This window comes from Manis pentadactyla, chromosome 16 (assembly GCF_030020395.1).
Source record: "Manis pentadactyla isolate mManPen7 chromosome 16, mManPen7.hap1, whole genome shotgun sequence".
NCBI lineage: Eukaryota > Metazoa > Chordata > Mammalia > Pholidota > Manidae > Manis > Manis pentadactyla.
The window spans coordinates 5,955,447-5,979,667 of NC_080034.1; the positions used below are offsets into that span (position 1 = coordinate 5,955,447).

The window sequence follows — 24,221 nt, forward strand, 5'->3', positions numbered from 1 at the left end:
ATGGCTCTGGTCAATTGGCAGGGTCTAAGGGTGGTGGGTGAGCTCCTTGCTGACTGGAGAGGAGAGAGACCAAGCTCCGATTGGGTGAAATAGGATCCGGGTCCCGATTGGCTGAGGTAGGATCTGGGTCCCAATTGGCTGAAATAGAATCTGGGAGCTTGCCCTTTCAATATTGTTCGGTAAGAATGAAAGCAGAGTAAGGGGAGTTTGGTATTTGGAGAGGTTTGTCATCCAAGCTGTGGTAGGTCCAGGTAAAGGAGTCCTTCTTCACCGTCAAACACACCTCTCCAGCCACTGTGCTCTTACCTGCTGTGCACGGAGTTTCTCTTTCCTTTCTATAGATTCTAGATTAAAGTCCAGTCTTGCCTTTTAGTTGTTTTCTAATTTCAAGATGCATACTTAAAAAGAAATCACTGACACTCCCTTATTAATTCAGGGTTTAACATGTTCATAACAATAATGCAGCAAAGGAAGGCCCCTGTGGCTCAGTGTGAGAAGGGTGTTAGACGTCAAGCACAGCTCCAGAAGAAATTCCAATCTTGTTTCTGTCTCTCTCAAACTTTTATGGGGGTCCAGTTACTTAGCTTATGGAAACACTAATAAAAATCTCCTGTCCACTCCTATCTGGAACTTTGAAATTCCCATGAATCTCTCATTATTCCCTACCCTAAAAAATGTTCTCAGTCTCTCATTTACCACTTCCCTCCCAGCATCTAGAGCACCAAGCCATGTGCTGCCAGAAACAAGCAGTCCCTGAAAGCTGTAGTTCCTTTTAGGCCTTTCCTTCTGCAGCCACGGAGGGAAGGAGTTTAAGCAGGCAGTTCCTGAAAGCTTTGTGGAAGTAGTTGGGGGGAAGGGAAAGAAAGAAGCTGTGAACCCCTATGTTAATTTTGATCTGGTCACATCTACAAGGCAATAGTGAGCCCTCCTTTTTTATGGGGATTGTGGAAACAACCCCTTGATTAATGCATGCAGTGTGATTATTTATATGCAAAGTGTATCTGGCTGACTTTAACTAATCTGTCACTTTCCTCAGTTGCCTGTTAGGGTCTCTTCACCAGTAGTCCTTTGACCAATATCTTTTAAAATTTTTGATTTTAAATCAAAGGTCCTGGCATGCTTCAGTAACTAGTAGAGAAAGTCAAGGGTCCTGGCATGCTTCAGTAACTAGTAGAGAAAGCATTGCATGAATTAGGTCCCTCGCATTCACATACCAACATAGCCATGTACTCTTTGCATACAGAGCTGGGAAACATCATTATATGTGGTTTATGTTTAGTTGATATTGTTTGAACAATCATTTGCTAATATTTTTTCAGTCTTTTTCATTAAAGAAAATTTGAAAATAAGAAAAGCAGTAAAAAGCCCATTTATATTTCAGTAGAGGCAAATACTGAGCTGTTTTCTTACTCCTCTCCTTTTTTTCTCTCACCCACCATATAACATGCTTTATAGGATCCATAGACGAAATCATGTTATAAATACATTTTTGTTATATTTAACAGCTTATATGCTCAGCATTTTCCACTTATTTCATCTTTTTCTATTTCTTTGAAAGAAGGTACTGTATTTTATTTAGTAATGAAGAGGAGCAGAGTTTACCGCCCCCAAATACATCACTTTGGCATGAAGATTGTTTTGAGCTAAAGGCAATCAAAGCTCAGCAGATGGAGCAAGAGCTTTGCCTTCCCCTCGGCTGCCGAGGTTTACATCGGAAAGGGGGCCTGTGCCACAAAGAGCTGTTTCACCAGAGATGCTTTTCCCTAAGAAACGTATCTGCATAACAGGGAAACACCCTTGCCTTCCTGTGGAAGGCCTTTCTCCTCTTTCTATCCTCAACCCCCCACCCTTTCCTGAACTCGGGGTGTCATGTAAGCCTCGTTACCTGGCTACCCTTTGAGTCTACGGATGGTAATGGTGTGTCTGTACAAATGTAATTTTTTTGTTTTGTTTTTTTCTCCTGTTAATCTGCCTTATGTCAATTTAATTATTGGATCAGTTAAAGAGCCATAGAAGGAAAGAAGGGAAAATTTTTCTGTCCCTGCAGAAACTTCCCTTCCATTAGACATTCAGTATATGAGCATTATTCCCGTTCTTTTGCTTTCATATTATTGCATGCTGGCTCCCCACCAACGCCACCATAACCCCGTGGCAAAGCTAAGCTGGGTGTGCTGCTTGCTGCCGCAAGGAGGTCACTACCTTGACAGAGGCTTAGTGGCATCTTTGGAGGATGAGGGCAAAGTCGGGATATTTATAAGGCTTTTAGGGTCCGATTTAAGGTGGGTCTTTTGGTAAGAGGCCTTAACTAAGACAGAGTGAAAATCATATAATAGTTTAGGGCCGACTGGAAGACAGGCAATGAGACAGGGACGGTGGTATTAGGCAGAGTAAGGTGAGGGCCTCTGGAGAAAAAGCAGAGCAAGATTATTACAGTCAGAACAGTGTAGCAATGTGCAAAGAAGTCCCTATTGAAACTCTGTGATAAGCATTATGCAAAGTCAGTCACACTAATTCTTTAGGGTAAAGATACCAGACTAGGAATATAGACATCTTCCGTGAGATGAGTTAAAACTCAAAAGGCCAGCAGCAGCTTGGCCTGGAATGTCTGAGTGTTCTGCAGATAAAGAAAAGTGTCTCAGCATAACCCGTGACTTCACTGTATCAATTTAAATCATGACACTGTAAAATTTACCTTAGCCTTCTAAAAGGCCCAGCTTATTTTAACCATACCTGTGTGCTATATTTCCTTCTCTGATCCTAACCAAGTAATCTGCAACCTAGGAAAAAGACTAATTTAGTAAGCAAGCCAAACTATAAACAGCCCAAGAAGTTAAGAAGTAATATTCTTAACTTACTTCAGCAAACAGGCAACAACCCAGCCCACCTTGGGGGCAGGGCAGGCGTTCTTAATTGACATGCTCCCAGAGGGAAACTGCTGTCTTGAGAAAGAATCAAAGCAGAAAATTTATTCTATTACTCATCAGAAATGAGTATTCTGGGACCACTCAACTAGTCTGCACCCCTAACCCTTTACCCTCATTCCTGAAAATCCTCAACCGCGCATAAAACCCCTAGCCAACTAGCCAACCACGGACTCTCTTGTCCCCTCCTGGCATGAGCTGGGAGCTCTGTCCTCTCATTTTATCTCTAAATAAAAGCCTGTTCCTTGCTCTCCTACCTTGAGTGTTTGCGAAGCTCATTCTTCGGCTTCGTGAACAAGAACCCGGCATCAGCAAGGCAAAGGTTCTGAGGCTGAAGTTTTAGAGGCTGGAAGAGAGGATGGCTGCTTAGTGGTACCTCTTGGAAACTTGAGCAGTCTGAAGTCCGTCTAAATGTTTTTGCAGGCTGTCCCGGAAATGAACAATAAAGACAGTTCCAACTTTTATCTCCGAAGAATTTCTTAGATTAGCAAAGTCATGTTGATGCAGACAGTGGAATAATCAAGGTATGTTAGTGAAGTAGCTGAACAGTGAACTGATGTGGGTGTAAATGGTTTTGTTTCTCACTATATAATAATGCAGTGAATATCTGTATAAATATCTTCCTTGTATTTGAGTGTCTTGTTCTCTAAATTGATTCCCAGAAGTGAAATTACTGAGGCCAATGGGTTCAATAAACATTTTTAAAGTTGTTAAGATTTATTGCCAAATTACTTTCTAACAGTGTTATACTGTACCAATTTACTCCCCCACCACAATTTGGTGTCTTCATTTTTAAAAAATACTTTCACAATGCTAATTATACATATTTCACATCTTTTAACATTGTACTTATGTTCTCTTGAAAGTCAGGCTCAAAATAAGTAATCATAGGCAAGCAAATTCTATGGGAAAAAAGGTACATTATTATTTTTTTATTAAGATACAGCTGGCATATAACATTATATTAGTTTCAGGTGTACAACATAGTGATTTGATTTATTTATATAATTGCATAATAACTACCACTGTAAGTTAATATCCATTACCACACAGTTACAAAAAATTTTTTTCTTCTGATGAGAACTTTTTAGATCTACTCTGTTAGCAACTTTCAAATGTATATGTGGGTAAAACTGTAATATTTCCAGAATATCTTGCCTGGCTTTACTACATTTGCATATCCTCGGGGGTGGAGAGAAGTCATCTCCATGTCAGTGGGTACTTACCGGGGCAACTGAGTGCGTGTCTGAACCTGAGAGTTTAAAGGGAGGGGCTGGCTTGCTGGCTTGCTTCTTCAGGAGCAGAGGAGAGAGACAGCCCTGGACTGCAGTTTGTAAGCAATAAATGGGTTTTAAACTTTATTTCTCCCTTTGACTGATTTTGGTTTTAGAGGTATTTTGCCCCAGGATTTCTTCTCCCCGGACTTACATCAACACTTGTTATTGTCTTTTTAATAATAGCCACTCTAACAAAGGCTTTTTTGATACTTTATTGTGGCTTTGATTTGCATTTCTGTGATGATTAGTGATTTGTCTGTTAGCATCTGTCTGTATGTCGTCTTTGGAAAAATGTCTATTCAGGTCCTCTGTCCATTTTTAAATTAAATTATTATTATTACTATTATTATTATTGTGTTAAATTCTATGACTTTTTTTGCATATATTTTGGATATTAACTCCTTATTGGATATATAATTTGCAAATATCTTCTCCAGTTCAGTAGGTTGACTTTGCTTGTTGATGGTTTGTTTCCTTTGCTGTGCAGTAGCGTTTTAGTTAGATGTAGTCCCACTTGTTTATTTTTGCTTGTGAGTCCCTTGTCATATGGCCTCATGTGGCTGGGAGCCCGGCAGGGGATGGGATGTCCCAGAGGACCTCTCATCTTCAGGTCTCAGCCCAGCTTCTGATCATTAATGGTCCAGCTCAGTCTTCTTTCCAGGATGGTGGGTCAGTGTTCCCACAAGATCAGTCCCTTTATGCAAGTCCTTATTAAGCCTTTGCTTGCATCATTCTTGCTAATGTCTCATCAGCCAAGGCAAGTTTCATGGTCGAGGCTGAGTCAGTGTAGGGAAAGGACGCCCCAGTGCATGAGTATAGCAAGGCATGTTCACTGGGGGCTTCCACAGTAAGAGTCTACCGCAAACATTATCTTACTTTTTGATGTAGAAGTGTCGATTTTTAAATTACTGCATTTCTTTGGTTAGTTGTGAGGACATGTTTCTAACTTTTTATAGGTGTTTTTATTTCTTCATTTGAGAATCACTGGCTGTTATCATTTGTGCTTTCCTCATTGATTTGTATGAACTTTTTGTAAAACAAAGAAACTCCCTTTTTTGGTTAGCTTTCCTATTAAAATTCTTTTTCCAGGTTGTTAACTTCTTTTGTATTTCAGTTAATTTTTCTAGGTGCATGTGTGTAATATTTGTATACTGTCAATATTCTGTTGCTTATGTGTTTAATAGGTTTCATCAGATATTTGAAAAATGTTCCCTTTTATTTTCTGTTTTATTTCTCCTTTGGTTTTGATTTCTTAAGGTTCTAATGGTCAATCTGTTTGAATTTTATTTGGGAATACAGGGTGAGACAAACACTTAAATTGACTTTTTTTTCAAAATTCACAAATTGCCATTATTTCTTTAATATTTTTTTCCTTTCTCATCAATTTGTAATTCTTCCTTTATCTTATATTAAGTCCTACAACACAGTCCATTTCTGTGCTCTCCATCTTCTTCCATTAACAGTCTTTTTATTACAACGTTACTACTATACTTTTAAGATGATTGTTACTCTCTAATTTTTTAAAATCATTGATAAGGCTATTTTCCCCCCACCTTTTATTCTCACTTAATCATAACATATAGTTTTAGTGTCATATTTTTTCAAGTTCTGAAATAAAAATCCTACTGGAATATTGATTGGAAGTATTAAATATATGGGAAAAATGGAGAACATGAAGTTTTAAGTTCACAAAAAATGTTTTTAAGAAACCAGAGTTGATTTTTTTTTTGAGGTAAAAACACTAGCCTTTTAATTAATATTGTCAAATGGTCATCCTGCCTAAAGCAATCTATAGATTCAATGCAATCCCTATCAAAATACCAATGACATTCTTCAACAAACTATAATAAATAGTTCTAAAATTCATATGGAACCACAAAAGACCCCAAATAGCCAAAGCAATCCTGAGAAGGAAGAAACAAGCAGAAGGGATTACGACCCCCAATTTCAAGCTCTACTACAAAGCCACAGTAATCAAGACAATTTGGTACTGGCACAAGAACAGACCCATAGACCAATGGAACACAATAGAGAGCCCAGATAAATCCAAGCATATATGGCCAATTAATTTATGATAAAGGAGCCATGGACATACAATGGGGAAATGACAGCCTCTTAAACAGCTGGTGTTGGGAAAACTGGACAGCTACATGTAAGAGAATGAAACTGGATCACTGTCTAACCCTATACACAAAGGTAAACTTGAAATGGATCAAAGACCTGAATATAAGTCATGAAACCATAAAACTCTTAGAAGACAACATAGGCAAAAATCTCTTGAATATAAACATGAGCAACTTTTTCCTGAACGCATATCCTCGGGCAAGGAAAACAAAATAAAAAAATGAACAAATGGGACTACATCAAATTAAAAAGCTTCTGTATAGCAAAGGACACCATCAGCAGAACAAAAAGGCATCCTACAATATGGGAGAATATATTCGAAAATGACATGTCTGACAAGGGGTTAACATCCAAAATATATAAAGAACTCACACACCTCAACACCCAAAAAGCAAATAACCTGATAAAAAATGAGCAGAGAATCTGAACAGACACTTCTCCAAGCAAGAGATACAGATAGCCAAAATGGGCACATGAAAAGATGCTCCATATCACTAATTATCAGGGAAATACAAATTAAAACCACAATGAGATATCACCTCACACCAGTTAGGTTGGCCAACAACAAAAAGACAAACAACAACAAATGGTGAGGATGTGGAGAAAGGGGAACCCTCCTACGCTGCTGGTGGGAATGTAAATTAGTTCAACCATTATTGAAAGCAATATGGAGGGTCCTCAAAAAACTAAAAATAGAAATACCATTTGACTCAGGAATTCTACTCTGAAGAATTTACCCAGAGAAAGCAAGATCTCAGATTCAAAAAGACATATGTACCACTATGTTTATCATAGCACTATTTCCAATAGCCAAGACCTGGAAGCAACCTAAGTGTCCATCAGTAGATGAATGGATAAAGAAGATTTGGTACATATACACAAAGGAATACTATTCAGCCATAAGAAAGAAACAAATCTACCATTTGCAACAACCTGGATAGAGCTAGAAGGTATTATGCTCAGTGAAATACGCCAGGCAGAGAAAGACAAGTGACAAATGATTTCCCTCATTTGCGGAGTATAACAACAAAGCAAAACTGAAGGAACAAAACCACAGTGGACTCACAGACTCCAAGAAGGGACTAGTGGTTACCAAAGGGAAGGGGTGGGGGAGTGTGGGTGGGAAGGAGGGAGATGGAAGGGTATTATGATTGGCACACATGGTTTCGGCGGTGGTGGTGGGGTCCTGGGGAAGACAGTGCAGCACAGAGAAGACAAGTAGTGACTCTATAGCATCTTATACACTGATGGACAGTGACTGCAATGGGGTTGGGGGGGGGGACTCGATAATATGGGTGAATGTAGTAACCACAGTGTTTTCATTTGAAACCTTCATAAGAGCATGTATCAATGATACCTTAATAAAAAAAGCTATCCTAAGGGTGAAAAAAAAAACAAAACACTAGGCTTTTAAAATATTTTTTCCCTTTTATTCCCCTAATGGCACCAGTTCTGCAGTTTTACTGCCAGCCAGAATATTGTGTTCAGCTTCCACCGGAGGTATTTTCTTACACTTAAGCACAGGCTCTTTTTTCTATTGTATTTGCCAGCATGACATGTACATGAAAGTATATTTTATTACATACTGCATGTTTATACTGAATTATTACATATATAGTATACATTAGAGGTATACTAATGTAAATTACATTTATTTATTAATGAAAATTACACAATGAATGTGAAATTACACAATGAAAATTACATTAATTAATGTAAATTATGCAATGATTTTTATATTGCTGGACAATTTTAATGTAAATGATATTTTGTCATTTTGTTTTCTTTTTACCTTTTTAAAAAATATATCTTGTTTTTATTATTTTTCTATTGAAGTATTGTTGATATACAATCTTATATTGGGTTCAAGTATACAACGGAGTGGTTCAATAGTTACCCACATTATTAACTCCCCACCCCCACTAGTGTGGCTACTGTCTGTCAACATAGGAAGATGTTACAGAATCATTGGCTGTGTTCTCCCTGCTGTACTACGGTCCCCGTGACCAACTTGCATTATGATTGAGAATTTTTGTGCCCCTTTATTCCCCTCAGCCTCCCCACCTACCCACCCTTTTTTTCCTTTTTTATTAAAGTTTGACTAAAAGTATTCTTTTAGTCTTTGATTTTGGTCAGTGATCTTTATAGAAAACAAAAAGAACTGGCCGGTAGCCCACTGACAGGGGAATAGTCTGAGTACAGTTACTGAGGGAGATTGTGAAACCTGCGTTTATACTAATATTTCCAACTACTCTTCACCACGTCTAGGTTCTTTTCTGGTCATCACTCTTTGCTTGTGTATAAGTAACCCTCTTGCATTTTTTTACTCAGTTTACCTGCCACATGAGCGTGAGGCTTATTTTTAAGTGTGTTTAGGGCAGGTGCAGAGTAGCCCTTATAGCTGAAGCCACCCTTCCTCCAAGGTGTGGACCTTCTATGATCTCAGCTGAATGCTTGGGTTGCTCAGTGAAATATCCCCACTCTGGCGGTTTGGACTCTCTCATCTCTGGGACTATGCAACTCCCAGAATCTCTGTTCGGCTCCGCGGCTGGTCTCTGCCAGGCCTTGCTGTCATCTCATCTTTTGTTTGTAGTTGCCCCAAATCTTAAGGAGTCTTTAATGCAGATTTCTGGAGCTCATTCTCCACATAACAAACTCCCTCTTCTCTAGCACTGCCCCCCACGAGTTACAGCCTCAGCAGAGCTGAACTCTGATCTCTGCCCTAGTCTGGGATGTGCTTCTAAAGCGCAGTTCCGTTGACCATGTCCTTCCCTTGCCCTGTGTGTGTGCTTTCCTGAGGTAGCACCGTCTTGTGCTCTCACTGTCTAACATCTGATTTATCTCAATAATTAATTTATATATTTTGCCAGTTGTCTAGTTTAAAAAAAATGCTGTGAGGATTTGTCTGGAACCAGTTACATTGCCATGAGCAGAAGAGAAAGTTGCTTTTACATTTTTTTCCTTTCTTTTTTGTATTTTTTATTTTGGTATCATTAATCTACAATTACATGAGCAACATTGTGGTTACTAGACTCTCCCCATCACCAAGTCCCCCCCTCAGACCCCATTACAGTCACTGTCCATCAGCCTAGTAAGATGCTGTAGAATCACTACTTGCCTTCTCTGTGTTGTGCAGCCCTCCCCGTGTGCTTTACATTTTTAATTTCTTTTTTTTTTTTTTTTTTTTTATAATTATTTTTTATTGAAGGGTAGTTGACACACAGTATTACATTACATGAGTTTCAAGTGTACAACACAGTGGTAGAACATTTATATACATAATTCTAGGTTCCAGCTATCACCCTACCAGGCTGTTACAATATCTTGACTATATTCCTTATGCTATACCTTACATCCCGGTTACTAATTTATTTTACCATTGGAAGTCTGTCCTTTTTTTTTTTTTTGTGAGGGCATCTCTCATATTTATTGATCAAATGGTTGTTAACGACAATAAAATTCTGTATAGGGGAGTCAATGCTCAATGCACAATCATTATTCCACCCCAAGCCTAATTTTTGTCAGTCTCCAATCTTCTGAGGCATAACAAACAAGTTTTTACATGTAGAACAAATTCTTACATAATGAACAAGTTACATAGTGAACAGTACAAGGGCAGTCATCACAGAAACTTTCGGTTTTGCTCATGCATTATGAACTATAAACAGTCAGTTCAAATATGAATACTCATTTGGTTTTTTTTTTTTTTTTTTTTTTTAATAATTATTTTTTATTGAAGGGTAGTTGACACACAGTATTACATTACATGAGTTTCAAGTGTACAACACAGTGGTAGAACATTTATATACATAATTCTAGGTTCCAGCTATCACCCTACCAGGCTGTTACAATATCTTGACTATATTCCTTATGCTATACATTACATCCTGGTTACTTATTTATTTTACCATTGGAAGTCTGTCCTTTTTTTTTTTTTTTTTTTTTTTTTTTTTTGTGAGGGCATCTCTCATATTTATTGATCAAATGGTTGTTAACGACAATAAAATTCTGTATAGGGGAGTCAATGCTCAATGCACAATCATTATTCCACCCCAAGCCTAATTTTTGTCAGTCTCCAATCTTCTGAGGCATAACAAACAAGTTTTTACATGTAGAACAAATTCTTACATAATGAACAAGTTACATAGTGAACAGTACAAGGGCAGTCATCACAGAAACTTTCGGTTTTGCTCATGCATTATGAACTATAAACAGTCAGTTCAAATATGAATACTCATTTGGTTTTTATACTTGATTTATATGTGGATACCACATTTCTCTCTTTATTATTATTATTTTTAATAAAATGCTGAAGTGGTAGGTAGATACAAGATAAAGGTAGAAAACATAGTTTAGTGTTGTAAGAGAACACATGTAGATGATCAGGTGTGTGCCTGTAGACTATGTGTTAATCCAAGCTAGACCAGGGCAATAAAACATCCACGTATGCAGAAGATTTCTCTCAGAACGGGGGGGTGAGGTTCTAAGCCTCACCTCTGTTGATCCCCAATTTCTCACCTGATGGCCCCCCTGCGACTGTGCCTGTCTTAGGTTGTTCCTCCCTTGAGGAATCTTACCCGTCTCTGGCTAACCAGTCATCTTCCGGGGCCATACAGGGAAATGTGAAGTTGGTAAGTGAGAGAGAAGCCTTATTGTTTGAAAAAGTTAGCTTTTTACTTCTTTGCATATTTATGCCCTGTGGCTTCTATGCCCAGCATTTGTCTTGAGGTATCTTTACCACTTGGAAGAATTATGATACTCGGTAAATTTGATATGAGGCACGAATTCTATTTAAGGGTTGTAATTAGGAAGGAAGAAGAAAAGCTATAGAAGTAGCAGGCGGAAGAAAACATGGGAAGATTGATTATTTCTTTGATATATCTTCTTGTAGAGTAACTTCAGCATGTATAGGTTTTAAGCTACTACTTAAATTGCACACACACCTTAACATAATAGGAGTATAGTTACATAACCAAAGCATATCTGTAATTACCAGCCATCTGCAGTGAAACCAAGAAAACCAGTTAGGCACTTTAGGCATTTGTGAAAACTTATCTATGATATGGTGGATATTGTCCAAATGAACTTGAACCGTCTGAGAGAAATCAGACAAATTAAAACAACCCATTCCTGGGGACTGTTCACATGCCATATGTTCTTTTAACAATAAATAGTTTGTAGTTGTAAGATTTTGGAGCGCTACAATTTGCACTTCTCCTAATTCTTGGTTGAGTTCCAACAGTATAGATCCAGTCCAATTTTGTTGTTTTACTGTATGCACAGGCCAGCTTAGATATCTCCTTCCTCATTCCCATGGCAGGTCCAGGAACTGGTGGGATGAGTGCATCTACAGCTGTAGCAGTGCGTGGATCTTTGTTGGGGTTTTTTGATGATCATCTTCTGGCATGAGTCTTCCAGAGGGTGCAGATGTTGGAAGTTCTTTTTCATATCGTATCTTAGTTCATTTTCGGGGTAGCCCAATTAGGCTTTGATCCTCTGTATAAACACAAACAGACCCTTTGCCTACACTTTTATATGCCCTTTATACCCTTGTGTAGAACTCGTTGGAGGTTACCACACAGGAACTGCCCTTTTTTTTTTTTTTTTTTTTGCTATCACTAATCTACACTTACATGACGAATATTATGTTTACTAGGCTCTCCCCTATACCAGGTCTCCCCTATAAACCCCTTTACAGTCACTGTCCATCAGCATAGCAAAATGTTGTAGAATCACTACTTGCCTTCTCTGTGTTGTACAGCCCTCCCTTTTCTCCTACCCCCCCATGCATGTTAATCTTAATACCCCCCTACTTCTCCCCCCCTTATCCCTCCCTCCCCACCCATCCTCCCCAGTCCCTTTCCCTTTGGTACCTGTTAGTCCATTCTTGAGTTCTGTGATTCTGCTGCTGTTTTGTTCCTTCAGTTTTTCCTTTGTTCTTATATTCCACAGATAAGTGAAATCATTTGGTATTTCTCTTTCTCCGCTTGGCTTGTTTCACTGAGCATAATACCCTCCAGCTCCATCCATGTTGCTGCAAATGATTGGATTTGCCCTTTTCTTATAGCTGAGTAGTATTCCATTGTGTATATGTACCACATCTTCTTTATCCATTCATCTATTGATGGACATTTAGGTTGCTTCCAATTCTTGGCTATTGTAAATAGTGCTGCAATAAACATAGGGGTGCATCTGTCTTTCTCAAACTTGATTGCTGCATTCTTAGGGTAAATTCCTAGGAGTGGAATTCCTGGGTCAAATGGTAAGTCTGTTTTGAGCATTTTGATGTACCTCCATACTGCTTTCCACAATGGTTGAACTAACTTACATTCCCACCAGCAGTGTAGGAGGGTTCCCCTTTCTCCACAGCCTCGCCAACATTTGTTCTTGTTTGTCTTTTGGATGGCAGCCATCCTTACTGGTGTGAGGTGATACCTCATTGTAGTTTTAATTTGCATTTCTCTGATAATTAGCGATGTGGAGCATCTTCTCATGTGTCTGTTGGCCATCTGTATTTCTTTTTTGGAGAACTGTCTCTTCAGTTCCTCTGCCCATTTTTTAATTGGGTTATTTGTTTTTTGTTTGTTGAGGCGTGAGAGCTCCTTATATATTCTGGACGTCAAGCCTTTATCGGATGTGTCATTTTCAAATATATTCTCCCATACTGTAGGGATCCTTCTTGTTCTATTGATGGTGTCTTTTGCTGTACAGAAGCTTTTCAGCTTAATATAGTCCCACTTACTCATTTTTGCTGTTGTTTTCCTTGCCCGGGGAGATATGTTCAAGAAGAGGTCACTCATGTTTATGTCTAAGAGGTTTTCGCCTATGTTTTCTTCCAAGAGTTTAATGGTTTCATGGCTTACATTCAGGTCTTTGATCCATTTTGAGTTTACTTTTGTATATGGGGTTAGACAATGGTCCAGTTTCATTCTCCTACATGTAGCTGTCCAGTTTTGCCAGCACCACCTGTTGAAGAGACTGTCATTTCGCCATTGTATGTCCATGGCTCCTTTATCAAATATTAATTGACCATATATGTCTGGGTTAATGTCTGGATTCTCTAGTCTGTTCCATTGGTCTGTGGCTCTGCTCTTGTGCCAGTACCAAATTGTCTTGATTACTATGGCTTTATAGTAGAGCTTGAAGTTGGGGAGTGAGATCCCCCCTACTTTATTCTTCTTTCTCAGGATTGCTTTCGCTATTCGGGGTCTTTGGTGTTTCCATATGAATTTTTGAATTATTTGTTCCAGTTCATTGAAGAATGTTGCTGGTAGTTTCATAGGGATTGCATCAAATCGGTATATTGCTTTGGGCAGGATGGCCATTTTAACGATATTAATTCTTCCTAGCCACGAGCATGGGATGAGTTTCCATCTGTTAGTGTCCCCTTTAATTTCTCTTAAGAGTGACTTGTAGTTTTCAGAGTATAAGTCTTTCACTTCTTTGGTTAGGTTTATTCCTAGGTATTTTATTTTTTTTGATGCAATTGTGAATGGAGTTGTTTTCCTGATTTCTCTCTCTGTTGGTTCATTGTTAGTATATAGGAAAGCCACAGATTTCTGTGTGTTGATTTTGTATCCTGCAACTTGGCTGTATTCCGATATCAGTTCTAGTAGTTTTGGGGTGGAGTCTTTAGGGTTTTTTATGTACAGTATCATGTCATCTGCAAATAGTGACAGTTTAACTTCTTCTTTACCAATCTGGATTCCTTGTATTTCTTTATTTTGTCTGATTGCCGTGGCTAGGACCTCCAGTACTATGTTAAATAACAGTGGAGAGAGTGGGCATCCCTGTCTAGTTCCCGATCTCAGAGGAAATGCTTTCAGCTTCTCGCTGTTCAATATAATGTTGGCTGTGGGTTTATCATAGATGGCCTTTATTATGTTGAGGTACTTGCCCTCTATTCCCATTTTGCTGAGAGTTTTTAACATGAATGGATGTTGAACTTTGTCAAATGCTTTTTCAGCATCTATGGAGATGATCATGTGGTTTTTGTCTTTCTTTTTGTTGATGTGGTGGATGATATTGATGGACTTTCGAATGTTGTACCATCCTTGCATCCCTGGAATGAATCCCACTTGGTCATGGTGTATGATCCTTTTGATGTATTTTTGAATTCGGTTTGCTAATATTTTGTTGAGTATTTTTGCATCTACGTTCATCAGGGATATTGGTCTGTAGTTTTCTTTTTTGGTGGGGTCTTTGCCTGGTTTTGGTATTAGGGTGATGTTAGCTTCATAGAATGAGTTTGGGAGTATCCCCTCCTCCTCTATTTTTTGGAAAACTTTAAGGAGAATGGGTATTATGTCTTCCCTGTATGTCTGATAAAATTCCGAGGTAAATCCATCTGGCCCGGGGGTTTTGTTCTTTGGTAGTTTTTTGATTACCGCTTCAATTTCGTTGCTGGTAATTGGTCTGTTTAGATTTTCTGATTCTTCCTGGGTCAATCTTGGAAGGTTATATTTTTCTAGGAAGTTGTCCATTTCTCCTAGGTTTCCCAGCTTGTTAGCATATAGGTTTTCATAGTATTCTCCAATAATTCTTTGCATTTCCGTGGGTTCCGTCGTGATTTTTCCTTTCTCGTTTCTGATACTGTTGATTTGTGTTGACTCTCTTTTCTTCTTAATAAGTCTGGCTAGAGGCTTATCTATTTTGTTTATTTTCTCGAAGAACCAGCTCTTGGTTTCATTGATTTTTGCTATTGTTTTATTCTTCTCAATTTTATTTATTTCTTCTCTGATCTTTATTATGTCCCTCCCTCTGCTGACCTTAGGCCTCATCTGTTCTTCTTTTTCCAATTTCGATAATTGTGACATTAGACCATTCATTTGGGATTGCTCTTCCTTTTTTAAATATGCTTGGATTGCTATATACTTTCCTCTTAAGACTGCTTTTGCTGTGTCCCACAGAAGTTGGGGCTTAGTGTTGTTGTTGTCATTTGTTTCCATATATTGCTGGATCTCCATTTTGATTTGGTCATTGATCCATTGATTATTTAGTAGCGTGTTGTTAAGCCTCCATGTGTTCGTGAGCCTCTTTGCTTTCTTTGTACAGTTTATTTCTAGTTTTATGCCTTTGTGGTCTGAAAAGTTGGTTGGTAGGATTTCAATCTTTTGGAATTTTCTGAGGCTCTTTTTGTGGCCTAGTATGTGGTCCATTCTGGAGAATGTTCCATGTGCACTTGAGAAGAATGTATATCCCGCTGCTTTTGGATGTAGAGTTCTGTAGATGTCTATTAGGTCCATCTGCTCTACTGTGTTGTTCAGTGCTTCCGTGTCCTTACTTATTTTCTGCCCAGTGGATCTATCCTTTGGGGTGAGTGGTGTGTTGAAGTCTCCTAGAATGAATGCATTGCAGTCTATATCCCCCTTTAGTTCTGTTAGTATTTGTTTCACATATGCTGGTGCTCCTGTGTTGGGTGCATATATATTTAGAATGGTTATATCCTCTTGTTTGACTGAGCCCTTTATCATTATGTAGTGTCCTTCTTTATCTCTTGTTACTTTCTTTGTTTTGAAGTCTATTTTGTCTGAAATTAGTACTGCAACCCCTGCTTTCTTCTCACTGTTGTTTGCTTGAAATATGTTTTTCCATCCCTTGACTTTTAGTCTGTACATGTCTTTGGGTTTGAGGTGAGTTTCTTGTAAGCAGCATATAGATGGGTCTTGCTTTTTTATCCATTCTGTTACTCTGTGTCTTTTGATTGGTGCATTCAACCCATTAACATTTAGGGTGACTATTGAAAGATATGTACTTATTGCCATTGCAGGCTTTAAATTCGTGGTTACCAAAGGTTCAAGATTAGCCTCTTTAGTATCTTACTGCCTAACTTAGCTCGCTTATTGAGCTGTTATATACACTGTCTGGAGATTCTTTTCTTCTCTCCCTTCTTGTTCCTCCTCCTCGATTCTTCATATGTTGGGTGTTTTGTGCTGTGCTCTTTCTAGGAGTGCTCCCATCTAGAGCAGTCCCTGTAAGATGTTCTGTAGAGGTGGTTTGTGGAAAGCAAATTCCCTCAGCTTTTGTTTGTCTGGGACTTGTTTAATCCCACCGTCATATTTGAATGATAGTCGTGCTGGATACAGTATCCTTGGTTCAAGGCCCTTCTGTTTCATTGTATTAAATATATCATGCCATTCTCTTCTGGCCTGTAGGGTTTCTGTTGAAAAATCTGACGTTAGCCTGATGGGTTTCCCTTTATAGGTGACCTTTTTCTCTCTAGCTGCCTTTAACACTCTTTCCTTGTCCTTGATCTTTGCCATTTTAATTATTATGTGTCTTGGTGTTGCCCTTCTTGGATCCTTTCTGTTGAGGGTTCTGTGTATTTCCGTGGTCTGTTTGATTACTTCCTCCCCCAGTGTGGGGAAGTTTTCAGCAATTATTTCTTCTAAGATACTTTCCATCTCTTTGCCTCTCTCTTCTTCTTCTGGGACCCCTATAATACGGATATTGCTCCTTTTAGATTGGTCACACAGTTCTCTTAATATTGTTTCATTCCTGGAGATCCTTTTGTCTCTCTCTATGTCAGCTTCTATGCGTTCCTGTTCTCTGATTTCAGTTCCATCAATGGCCTCTTGCATTCTATCCATTCTGCTTATAAACCCTTCCAGAGTTTGTTTCATTTCTGCGATCTCCTTTCTGGCATCTGTGATCTCCTTCCGGACTTCATCCCATTTCTCTTGCGTATTTCTCTGCATCTCTGTCAGCATGTTTATGATTCTTATTTTGAATTCTTTTTCAGGAAGACTGGTTAGGTCTGTCTCCTTCTCTGGTGTTGTCTCTGTGATCTTTGTCTGCCTGTAGCTTTGCCTTTTCATGGTGATAGGAATAGTCTGCAGAACTGGGACGAGTGACGGCTGGAAGGACTTCCTTTCTTGTTGGTTTGTGGCCCTCCTCTCCTGGGAGAACAGCGGCCTCTAGTGGCTTGTGCTGCACAGCTGCGCGCAGACAGGGTTTCTGCTTCCTGCCCGGCTGCTATGGAGTTAATCTCCGCTGTTGCTGTGGGCGTGGCCTGGCTCGGGCAGCTGCTCCAAAATGGTGGATTCGCGTTGGAGCGGGAGCTGCTGGGAGGCTATTTATCTCCGTAAGGGGCCTCCCTGCTCCCTGCAGCCCAGGGGTTAGGGTGCCCAGAGATCCCGGATTCCCTACCTCTGGATTAAGTGGCCCGCCCTGCCCCTTTAAGACTTCCAAAAAGCACCCGCCAAAACAAAACGACCACAAAAAAAAACAAGAAAAAAAATTTTTTTAATTAAAAAAAAAAAGGTGGTCGTTCGTTTTTCTTTATTCTCCGGTGCCAGCCTCAGGCCTCTGCTCACCGGTCTTTCTGCCCTGTTTCCCTAATATTGGGGTCCCTGTCCCTTTAAGACTTCCAAAAAGCGCTCGCCAAAACAAAGCAGCAATAAAGCAAAAAAAAAAAATGGTCGCGCGGTTTTCTTATGCCCTCTGTCGCCCAGCCTCCAGTGCCTGCTCACTATTCTTGCTGCCCTGTTTTCCTAGTATCGAGTGCCCTGCACTCTGGCCCGGATGGCTGGGGCTGGGTGTTCGGCAGTCCTGGGCTCCGTCTCCCTCCCGCTCTGCCTGCTCTTCTCCCGCCGGGAGCTGGGGGGAGGGGCGCTCGGCTCCCGCGGGGCCGGGGCTTGTATCTTACCCCCTTCGCTAGGCGCTGGGTTCTCTCAGGTGTGGATGTGGTCTGGATATTGTCCTGTGTCCTCTGGTCTTTATTCTAGGAAGGGTTGTCTTTGTTATATTTTCATAGATATATGTTGTTTTGGGAGGAGATTTCCGCTGCTCTACTCACGCCGCCATCTTCCGCCCCACCCCCCACATTTTTAATTTCTAAGAATTAAAAAATTTCTTGAATGTTTTATTCTTCTTTCTGCATATTTCGTTATCCAAGTTCTTTATTTCTTTTTTCATTACCATCTTCACATTAGAGCCTTCTCCTCAAGTATCTGGTGATCCTTGGCCATCTGCTGATATTAAGTGGTAAGGCAGTGCAAGACTTTGAAATTCTGAATGTATAGGGAGAATCAGTCAACAGGTAAACTTTATTGTACGATCACCTGGCAGGGCTGATATTAGGATCTTTAGGTAATTTCTCTTGGGCTTGGGGAAGCCCCCCTTTCTCCCAGGAGTAGAGGTCAGACATCTCAGTGTTCAGCAACTTAACTTTCAAACATTATTCTGGGTATTTCTGTGACAATGTTTTTGGATGAGATTAACATTTAAATTGGTAGACTGACCAAATAGATGGCTCTCCTAAGGTGAGTGGGCCTCCTCCAATCAGTGGCAGGATTAAATAGAACAAAAAGGCTGGCCACACCCTGAGTAGGAGGGCAGTGTTTACCTGACTGCTTTCAACTCAAACTGAGACATTTTCTTGGTTCTGGTGTCGGCCAGCCTTTGACAGGAATTATAACATCACCCCTCCCCGTTCTCAGGCCTTTAGAGCTAGACCGAAACTAAACCTGTGGCTCTCTGGGTCTTCATCTTCCTGCCTTACCTAGCAGGTCTTAAAACTTGCCCGGGTTCATAATGGCCTTAACCAATTCCTTATAATAAATCTCATATAATACAATACAATATATAAACATATATATTATATACATAAATGTTACATATATATATATATATATATATATAATATGCTAATGATTCTGTTTCTCTGGAGAAATCTAATGCAGTGTCCTTTACCTATATATTGCTGGTTATTTCTGAGATTCACAGCAGAAAGAAAACTCTTTCTGTTTTCTTTTGACTTAATCTTCTCTGATTCTAACCTCTTCTCTAACTGTATTGTGGTTTGAATGTCAGGTGTCTCCAGACTCCTCAGAGAAGAGTCAAGCATTTAATTTCTTGTTGTCTTGGTAGTTTTTAGATGATTTCTGGGAGGGAAAGAGGGAACTACTTTCTTTATTCTTTGTTCTTTAAACCAGAAGTTCAGATCCTGTTAAACTAAATGCCATTTCGTATGCTAATGAGCATACTAGGTGTCCTGCTTATATCCCTTCTCAGGTTTGTTGACTAGTGCTCCATGGTAGAGGAAGACATATTTGGAACTCTTGGGGCAATTTGGGAAAAAAGAAATGAGAGAGCACGGATATGAAAGGGAATGGCTTGTGCCTGGGCCTAAGAGGAACAAAACAGCTGGTGAAAAATTTCCAGTGTCATCTGAGAAGAACTTTTATGAGCAGTAATAGCCACTGTGGTATTTTAACTTTATTTATATGGTAGTCCCGACTTATCTGACATTTCTCTTTCCATCATTTCAGTTACCCACAGTCAGCTGACATCCGGAAGCAGGTGACCCTCCTTGTGACATATCCTCAGAAGGTCAGTAGCAACGTAACTCTATGTCACAATGCCCATGTCCTTCACCTCACTGCATCTCACACATAGGTGTTTTATCATCAGAAGAAGAAGGGTGAGCACAGCACAGTAAGATATTTTGAAAGAGGGAGAAGGACCACATTCACATCATTTATTACAGTGTATTGTCATGATTGTTCTATTTTATTATCAGTGATTGTTGTTAATTTCTTACTGTGTCTAATTTATAAGTTAAACCTCATCATAGGCATGTACGTATAAGACAAAAATATGGAGAGAGTCTGGTACTCTCTGTGCTCTCAGCCATCTCCTTGGGGTCTTAGAACATACCCCTGCCATGAAGGGGGGACTGCTGTACTATGAAATTCTTCCTGAGACACATCTTGTCTCTTAGTCCTCAGTAAATTCTACTGCAATCATGAAAAATTTGATAAGCAAATTTTCCCTCTTTCTTTGGTTGGGGGGTGGTCGTGGCATGTGTTTTGAATTGAGTAAAAGGCTGAGTTTCATGCCTGAGTCTTGGTGCAGAACTGAAATTGTGCAGAAACAAACATCAAAGTGGAAGTGACAATGAACAAAACTCCCCCTAGTAGATACATGTAAGAATTGCAGAAGTTTGGAACTTTCAGAGACTGTGTAATAGTGGTTCTGGCCGAGCATATCTAGATGTGAAGGGTATGAGACACCTGAGTAGACATCTTGAAGGTACCTTTTATTCTAAATTGCAAATATGTATGTTTTTTTTACCGTCATGCATACTGTAGGATAGATACTTTTGGGGGAATATGAATATAAATAAAATATGGCCCTACATTTGAGGAACTCATATAAGTAACCCAAACCTGGTTTGGTATGTTCTTTATCTTCCTACTTCTGTTTAGCTAGTAAACTACTCACTGAAATGTGACCCTGCGTGTTCCGTCTTTATGCATGACTTTGGGGAATGTGTGTCTGTGTGTGTCTAAAGGCACCACCCTTGGCATAGAGACTTGTGTCTCTAAAAGTTTTTATACACCATGAAAGCATCTTAAAAAATAGCATGCTTAGGGTAGCCAAACAAGGCTTCTGTTATATGGTCAACCTCTCTCTTTTGCCTACCACCTCCATCTTTTAATTGTCAAAAATTTTATTTTGGAGATTGCTCAATAGAAAGGAAAATGTTCACAAATTACTGGGAAAAAAAGCAAGGCAAAAACTTGTACATTTATTATGCACTGCATAAAAATTATATCTGAGCTGAAAAATAAGCAAAGGATTTGTTGGTGGGGCTTTAGACAACTTGTTAAAACTTTTTATGTATTGTAAATTTAAAGATTACTTACAAAATTTGATTTATATATTTTCTTAAACACAATGACTATAGCATGCACATGCATAAGCTGTGGAGAGCTGACTGCCAGGAATTTAACATGCTTTCGTACTTGATCTCTATACCAGATGAGGTTTTTTCCGTGTTTATTTCACTTTAATATATTTGTGCTTATGAAACATAAACTTGCATATTTTGCCCATACGTTAATTTAATAAGCTAGGGAAAATGTTAAAGGTAAATATTCATACAATTTTATTTTTATTTATCTATTTATTTGCTTTTTTGTTATAAAGTTTTTTTCCAGCTATATTAAGGTAGAATTGACATGTAACATTGTGTGAGTTTAAGATGATGATCAATGGTGATTTGATACATGTATATATTGCAAAATAAAGAAAATATTCATAAAATTTTAAATACAAATGAGCCTTTTTCTCTGTAGGTTTACATAAATATTTTCCTCTCAATTAAAGACTCGAGCTGATAGCCTTTGCATCCTACAAAGACACAACCATTCCATTGGTGAAAAATGAAATTTGACCCATAGTGCATAATTATATCTTTTAAATGATGGTACACTTAATTCCAAGAATTAAATTTGAATTACTTAAGAACATATTGGATGAGAAGTTAATGTTTGAACTTACCCAGTGTCTAAGTTAAGATTATTTTAGTCGAAAATTACAAACTGACTGAGGCAAGATTTAGTGATGAGGACAAATTTATTATCAAAATATAGGGCTGTCTCGAAATTCAAGGGCAGTGGCACATGAAGCCATCTTCAGGTCTTGAACCATGTGTTGGAAGAGCATTAGGACTCCAGACAGCTCATTCCTTAAAATATCCTTTTGTTTGTCTGAACACATGGACTATCTCTCATCGTTGCCTCTCTTTGTAATTCTGTTTCGTTTTTCTCTGTAGGTAGGCTTCTCCTGTTTCTCTGTGTACATGACCACCTTACTGGTAGTACAACTGTTTATACCCTTGGCTCAAGTCGGCGTCTCAGACTAACGAATGCATTAAAGTTTCAAATCCAGATTCCTAGAAAAGATTTGATGGGCCCAGTATGAGACAGGTGTCCAATCCAGGGTCAACTACACATGGCTAATGAATAGGACCACAGGTTACTAATATAGTTGCTATATTAGTCTGAGGAAGGGGTGAGTCTTAGAGAAAACACTCTGAAGGGACTGGTCTCTCTGGTGTGCCTTCCCTGTGTCTGCCAGCCATGTCTCTCACAGCTCCTGCTCATGCTTCGTTTCATTTGTCATTTTCTTTGTCTCCCTTCTTCACGCCTGCACCTTGAGGACACAGGACAACTCGCTGAGTGTCTCTAACCTAGCAGACACAAAATTAGGCAATAACAAAAGTTAACGTTTATGTACCACTAATTGTATACCAGGCATTAAAATTTTCTTTTTCTTTATAAACTTACTTATTTCTCACAGCAACCCTATGTAGGGAGCAATACTAATGTTCTTTTTAAAAAAATGATTAGATGGAAGATGGTAATTTTTTAACTGAAGTATCATTGATATACAATATTATATTGGTTTCAAGTATACAACACAGTGGTTCAACAGTTACCCATGTTATCAAATCCTCACCCCTACTAGTGCGGTTGCTATCTGTCAACATAGGAGGATGTTTCAGAATGAGTGGATGTATTCTCCATGCTGTACTACTGTCCCCGTGACCAATTTATTTTATGATTGAGAATTTCTGTGCCCTTCTATCCCCCTCCTCACACTCCCCATCCACTAACTGTAACCCCTCCCCCATGCTAACCACCAGTCACTTCTCAGTGTTTATGAGTCTACTGCTATTTTGTTTATTTTGTTTTGTTTTGTTTATATTCCACAAATAAGTGAAATCATATGGTATTTGTCTTTTTCCACCTGCCTTATTTCACTTAGCATGATACCCTCAAGGTCTGTCCAAGTTGTTGCAAATGACAGGATTTTCTTTTTTATAGCTGAATAATATTCCATTGTGTATATGTACCACCTCTTCTTTATCCATTCATCTACTGATGGACACTTTGGTTGCTTCCCTAGCTTGACTATTGTAAATAATCTGGTGATAAACATAAGGGTGCATATATCTTTGTAAATCAGAGATTTTGTTTTCTTTGGGTAAATTCCTAGAAGTAGAATTACTGGGTCTTATGGTATTTCTATTTTTAGTGTTTCAAGGAACCTCCATACTGCTTTCCATGGTTGCTGCACCAGTTGACATTCCCACTGTAGGGGGCTCCCTTTTCTCCATATCCTTACCCTCACTTGTTATTTCTTGCTTTTTGGATGGTGACCAATCTAACTGGTGTGAAGTGGTATCTCATTGTGGTTTTGATTTGCATTCCCTGATGACTAGCGATGTGGAGGAAGTGGTATTGATAATGAGTCTTAGACAATCACATAATACTGACTATATAAACTTTTTGGCCTACCAAATATCCCATAACAGTACCAGCTGTAGTATTTTTTCAGTCAAAGGCTTATACCATTTTTTTACCACTTGGTGTCAGAATTGTACTTTTTGAATATATTGTGCATTTGGGAAATGTTTTCAGGTTTGTGTGTTTTAAGCTCTTTGCTTTCTGTTTTAAGAATTTCTTAGAACATAATTGTGGTTTTTGTAGAGTCACTGAGGAGAGAAAATGTTCCTTTTGTCTTCGTCTGATATTTTTAGACTATCACCATTTGCTGCCAGATTGGAAGGGAAGGGTACTGCCATGAGAGGGGCAGAGAGAATTTATGAGAATCCCAGAAGGCTAAAACAATTTTTTCTAATCTTTGCAGGAGATGGGAGTCAGCCTCTCAGATTAATCCTCCGTACAGGAACTAGTGGAATACTTCTCTGTCTAAATGGAATCCAAGGGGATTTACCTCTCAAGGCTTATGACAGATTGACCTCTGCTGATGGGTCAGAGAAGAAGGATAAATACTGGATGAAAGGACCAAGCATTTCAAATATGAAAATAGTACTAAATAATGGTCAAAGCTAATTAATTAATTAATTCAGCGAAGACTTATTGACCTGCTGTAATATGTTGGGCCCTGCTCTGGGAAGATCCCCTTGATATCAGCTTGCTTCTCTTTCCAGCTAACCTGGGCATCTGTCTGGGCCGGCATCACTCACACTCCCTGGGCCTGACGGACAAAGGGAGGCAGTGACCTATCATGGAGGGACACAGTCCCGACACATCTCAGGGCAAACGGTCACCTTGGTGTCCGGGAAACTCAAGGTATTCTATTT

The 24,221-nt window shown here is 39.1% G+C and overlaps 1 protein-coding gene across 1 annotated transcript in view; it reads left to right on the forward strand.

Moving 5' to 3' along the window:
* The window catches only part of LOC130681357 (basic salivary proline-rich protein 1-like), a 46,199-nt gene extending 22,286 nt beyond the window's left edge, over positions 1 to 23,913 (forward strand). Inside the window, exons 2-3 of the mRNA XM_057494271.1 lie at positions 19,594 to 19,654; positions 23,765 to 23,913. Coding sequence (XP_057350254.1) covers positions 19,594 to 19,654; positions 23,765 to 23,791 — 88 coding nt within the window. The 3' untranslated portion in view covers positions 23,792 to 23,913. The remainder of the gene's footprint in view (positions 1 to 19,593; positions 19,655 to 23,764) is intronic.
* Positions 23,914 to 24,221: the final 308 nt, after the last annotated feature.